The sequence below is a fragment of the Onychostoma macrolepis genome, chromosome 15 (assembly GCF_012432095.1).
Source record: "Onychostoma macrolepis isolate SWU-2019 chromosome 15, ASM1243209v1, whole genome shotgun sequence".
Classification (NCBI taxonomy): domain Eukaryota; kingdom Metazoa; phylum Chordata; class Actinopteri; order Cypriniformes; family Cyprinidae; genus Onychostoma; species Onychostoma macrolepis.
The window spans coordinates 20,582,142-20,587,426 of NC_081169.1; the positions used below are offsets into that span (position 1 = coordinate 20,582,142).

The 5,285-nt window shown below is 34.8% G+C and overlaps 1 protein-coding gene across 1 annotated transcript; it reads left to right on the forward strand.

The window, feature by feature from the left end:
* The first annotated feature begins 565 nt into the window (after positions 1–565).
* On the forward strand, positions 566–1,501 carry LOC131520841 (putative gustatory receptor clone PTE01). The gene has a single exon (XM_058745351.1). The coding sequence runs from the start codon at positions 566–568 to the stop codon at positions 1,499–1,501; it is 936 nt and encodes a 311-aa protein (XP_058601334.1).
* The last annotated feature ends 3,784 nt before the right edge of the window (positions 1,502–5,285 follow it).

The window sequence follows — 5,285 nt, forward strand, 5'->3', positions numbered from 1 at the left end:
TTCATAATAAAAGCTTGCATTTGGATCTGCACGTCTCACGTCTCGTTCGCCCCGTTACACTACCCTACCGAAAACAGGACATCAAACCATGTTTGAGATTCTTTGAAAGTGAGAATTAACAACTGATCCGATCTGGGCTGCATTTCCCAGTTGAAAGAGACCATTGGTGGCAATGATTTCTATGATCTACTTACATGCCTGTGATTCTTTTTGGAAAAACTATACATTTCAGAAAACATGTACAAACATGCATATCTCCTAACTTTTACAATTAATCAGTATGGTTATGGTACTGATGTAGTCCCAAGTCTCCTGCTATGGAAACACTCTTCACCCTTCAGTTTCATGCTTTTTTCCCCACAGATTTTCTTGTCTTGAGGGGTTTAGATATGGCTATTTAAGACTAATGTGTTTCACTGTTCTTCATGACTTCACTTGAAACTGTAGTCTCTTCTACTGCATGAGGTGAAAAACATTGTGTTGTTGGTCAAGTTATATTATATAAAGACATTTTGGGGTAATTTGATATTAATATTTCCTTTTCCATATATTTCACAGGGTCATAATGGAGAATTTATCCATCATAGTCAGTTTTGAGCTGACTCTGGATCCAGTTTCTTTCTCTCCTGGAGCAAAATATCCCATATTTCTCTTTGGCATGTTCATCTACATGTTTGGTGCTTTTTGTAATCTGACCCTGCTGCTGCTCATTATTCTGACACAAAGTCTCCACAAACCAGCTTACTTTATTTTGTTAAACCTCCCTCTGAATGATCTAATGGGAATCACATTCATGCTTCCCAAGGTTCTCTATGACATTGTGACCGAAACCAATAATACATACTACCCCCTCTGTGTGCTCCAGGGTTTTCTGCTTCACATGTATGGGAGTGGTGTTTTGTTCATCCTGTCTGCCATGGCTTTTGATCGCTATATTGCCATTTGTATGCCTTTGCGATATAATGCTCTAATGACACCCAGAGTTGTTATGACAATTGTGGCTCTTGTGTGGGGGGTTGACTTTTTATTAATTTGTACAGTGTTTTCCTTGCAGGGAATGCATTTAAGATGTAGATCCCATATTGTGAGTATATTTTGTGATAACCCTTCTCTTGTTAAGCTGGCCTGTGGTAATACTATAGTTAACAATATTTTTGGCTTATTTACATCAGCCATAACACAGATTATTAGTGTTTCCATTCATGTATTTTCCTATGTGAAGATTTTGATTACCTGCTTGCTCAAAGGTAGGTCTGATGCAAAGAACAAGGCCATCAACACCTGCGTTGCCCAACTGGTCATTTTCATCACGTTTGAGGTTGTTGGGGTTTTCTACATCCTGTCCCACAGGTTCTCAAATGTTAATGCAAATCTACAGAAAATTATGGGGATACTAATTTTTTTGGTGCCTCCTATTATGAATCCAATTGTTTATGGACTAAACAGCCACGAAATACGAAAACATTTCCTTAAAATCTTTCACAGAAAAATCTCTGCTTAAATGTTTTATTGCCTCAGTTTGTGCCAAGATGTCTTGCAAAACCTTCTGTTATGTTCAAAGACAATTCCAATGAATTATTTTTAATATGTAGTCAGTAGAGGGCAACTGCACAACAATTTTCACTTTTGAGAAAATTCATGTATTCACATTAATGCCAAGACCTATGTTTAAAAATGACTGTTCTGCATTCTATTATTTATTTTTTTTATTAAGTTGAAGTAGGAGATAATAAACTACAACAGACATTTCAGCTATCTGGAGAAGGCAAAGTAACAATTCTTTGTTACTCAGTGACTATATAGAAATCGACAAATATCAGGTAATCATAATCAATCAATCAATCAATCAATCCACAGACTCCAGTTCTACATTTGAAACAAATTAATGGGAACAATAGCACAGCAGGCAAAAAAAACAAAAAAAAACATTGTGCCCACAATTTATCTCCTCCTTTAACACACACACACACACACACACACGTTTGTTTTTGTGAAAAGTGGGGACATCCCATAGGTGTAATGGTTTTTATACTGTACAAACTGTATGTGCTATTGCCCTGCATCTAAACCTACCCCTTACAGTAAACTTTGTGCTATTTCAGATTTTCAATGCATTCCATTCAGTATGATTTATAAGCATTTTGAAAAGTGAGGACATGGGGTAATGTCCGGAAAAGTCACCTTCTCCTTGTAATACCTATGTCATACCCTTGTCTTTATACAAATTTATGTCCTCATTTGTCACACACACGCACAAAAACACACACACAAATTGCACACTGTAAAAAATTGTTGTAGTTTCTACAGCAAAAGTTTACAGAATTTTACTGTTTAAACATTTTACAAGATGTAGCTGTAATTCACAATGCATTATGGGTCAAATAAGGTTTTACAGTTGTTAACAGTATATTTCCATGTCAACTGTAATTAATTTACAAGAAGCAGATGTTGTCACTGTAGCTCCTGCTTTTTAAGTTAATGTATAAGCGATATCATGTCGCAATAGCCTGCTATCACGACATTTAGACAAGTGGCCTTGGTAACTTATGTGCAGTAAGCTGGAAATTGCTATTATAGCATAGTTAGGCTGAATGCTGCATTTTTCTCATTTTGGCAGATTCATTTTCTTATTGAGAGCATTTAAAGTAGTGTTTACCCAACTTTTAACGTAATGCCCAGCGCGAACGATTGACATAGTAACGTACTATCTGTCGAAATAACTGACGAACAGCAAAATATGTGGAATTTCATTTGTTTATATGTTTTCAACTGTCCCATATTGACGCGATATCTTACTATAATTAGAAACTACATGTAAATAAGAAATTGTGTCTATTGCCACTGTAGTTGTACTCGACATTAAAGCTGGTCCGGGACAATTTTGTTGTGAAAGACATCTTTAACGTTACGTGCCCGATTGGACAAGTTAGCCTGATTAAAACTTGATTGAAAAAAAATAACTATGGAAGCATCGAAATGCAAGACTGATTCTGATTTTATTACATTTAACATAAAAACAAATAACCTTAATGGCGCACACAAACTCAAGGGAGAAACATGAGGTAAATGTTCAAACTGTTGAGTTTATTTATCTGATATTAAGTAGCATAACAAGTGATCTGTTGCTGATTATCACGATTGCAAATGTTACATAGTTCAATAAACAATTAGTTAACATTAAGTTACTTATTTTTTTAATACACAATATTGACTGTTGTTCTATTTCACCATCGAAAATAGTTCCAAACAAAGATCAAAGCAAAACTCAGCGGTGTTTTTACTGAATGATTCAGCATTTTGAACGGATCGGTACAGTGAATGACTCAATAGAGTGGGGGAACTATGACGTCACTCTGTAGGCGGATCGGCTGTTGGCATGAAACTGGTTCCTCGACAAAAAGCCAATGGGATTTTTCCATAGGCTTTTGGATAATCGCAAAAAATAAGCTCTGTGTTCAATCATAGTTCATGAAACTTACACGTTTTGTCCATCAAGATAATCTTAACAGAATAATATAACTTTGACGAATTTTGAAGCCTAAATAAAAGCGCCAGAACTGAAAAGCTAAACTTAGGCTATAAACGAACTACAGCACCACGGTCGCTCACCTTCAGCGTCACCACCAGCACGCTTCCGACAACTGTTTCAAACTTATTTTTAACATGTTCAGTGAAAAGGATTAACTCTGTATATGAATTGTAATCCACGCTACATGAACCGTTTCATATAAACTGGAATAAATACAAAACTAGAGCCAAACTAAAACTGAAATGAGACATTAGTAATAAATAGTATAGTGAATAAATGAAATAATCTTAACTAAAGGACATTTAAAGCATGTATTTCTGTACATTTCGAAATAAGGTGCATTAAAAGTGAATAAATCCTTAACTTAATATGAATATTTTAATTTAAAACGTATCCCCGCGTATTTAATCTATTAAATAACAGCAGAGTTAGCGAGTTTTTGGATATGGTAAGATTAAACTTATTTTAGTGAACGAAGCACCACATTTCAGGTATCATTTTGTTAGGGTAGATGCACAAAATGTTATTTTATCCTTGCTTCTAGGAAATCCTATATCTATATGCTTTCTAACAGCTTCATGTTGCCTTAAACATTTAATGTTAACGTGGATTCAAGCACTATGCATCATTAAAGTTTTTAATTTAAGAATCTCCGCATCAGTAGGAAAGCGATAAAACGAGCTTCTTCCATCTGAAGACATGTCGCATTTCGGGGCAAAGCAAAAAAAAACATTGTGGAACAACAATATAAAATGCGAGAAACTATTCATTGGTTATTCTAAAATTAATTGTATTATAAATTATACTACAACTGCAAAATACTAAACTGATAAACTGTCCGGCGTGAAGAAGTTGAATGTCTCCGACAGCGCCTGTAGTCCCATTTAGCAGCTTGTTAGCAACCGTCTTTTTTAAGAAACATAACCGTTTAAAAAAAAATCACTAGTGGGGTGTAACTGGTGTGTTTTATGTCTTGGAATAAAACGTGAAAGTATCTTGAGCTTGTGTGAACCACGGACCTTATTTAAGGGATTTAACCAAAATCCCATTCAAAAAACCCATTGACTCTGGGACGATGGAACCGGAAGTGCTAAAATGTTAACTCGCTTCCGGGTTTTCGCCTACAAAGTGACATCATAGTTCCCCCACTTTATTGACTCACTCAATACGTTATTTGCTGCCACCTAATGGTGGTTTAGTTTCACGTTCAAAAAGTATTGCATTTTTACAACATTTCTTATTTGTAATTTCAAAAATTAATTTAAAACATTAATGTCATAACACAGTTGTAATTTTGCATTATAAATTATTTAATTTGATTGGTGGTACAGTTCTACAATGTATTATTATAATTGAATTTATTAATCAAATGTAAGAGTTTGTTTATTTTAAAATATATGCCTTTTTGGGTGTTCATTTTGATAATTTTCATTATTTGTTGTAGGTGCAAAGAATAGCAGCTGATGTGGAGAAGTGTTTGATGCTTCAAGACTCTCTGAAGCTGATTATATTAGGTAATGTATTAATTCTTATTAATTCTGTTGTAAATCATTTGATAAACTTGTATTTTAGATTACATTTTATATTGAAATACTGTATTGTAGGTTACATTATTGCTTATTTAATCATTTCAGGTGCACTCAGTGGCTTTTGACTAGGCCTATTCGAGGGTCACATGGTTGTGAATTCATACCTCAACTTTGTGGCTGGATTTGCAGTCTTATTACAACTTCAGTCTGGCGTCCCGGGAGCAGGC

Excerpts from the sequence above, each read along its gene's own strand:
- LOC131520841 (XM_058745351.1), top strand. The coding sequence starts at position 566 with ATGGAGAATTTATCCATCATAGTCAGTTTTGAGCTGACTCTGGATCCA.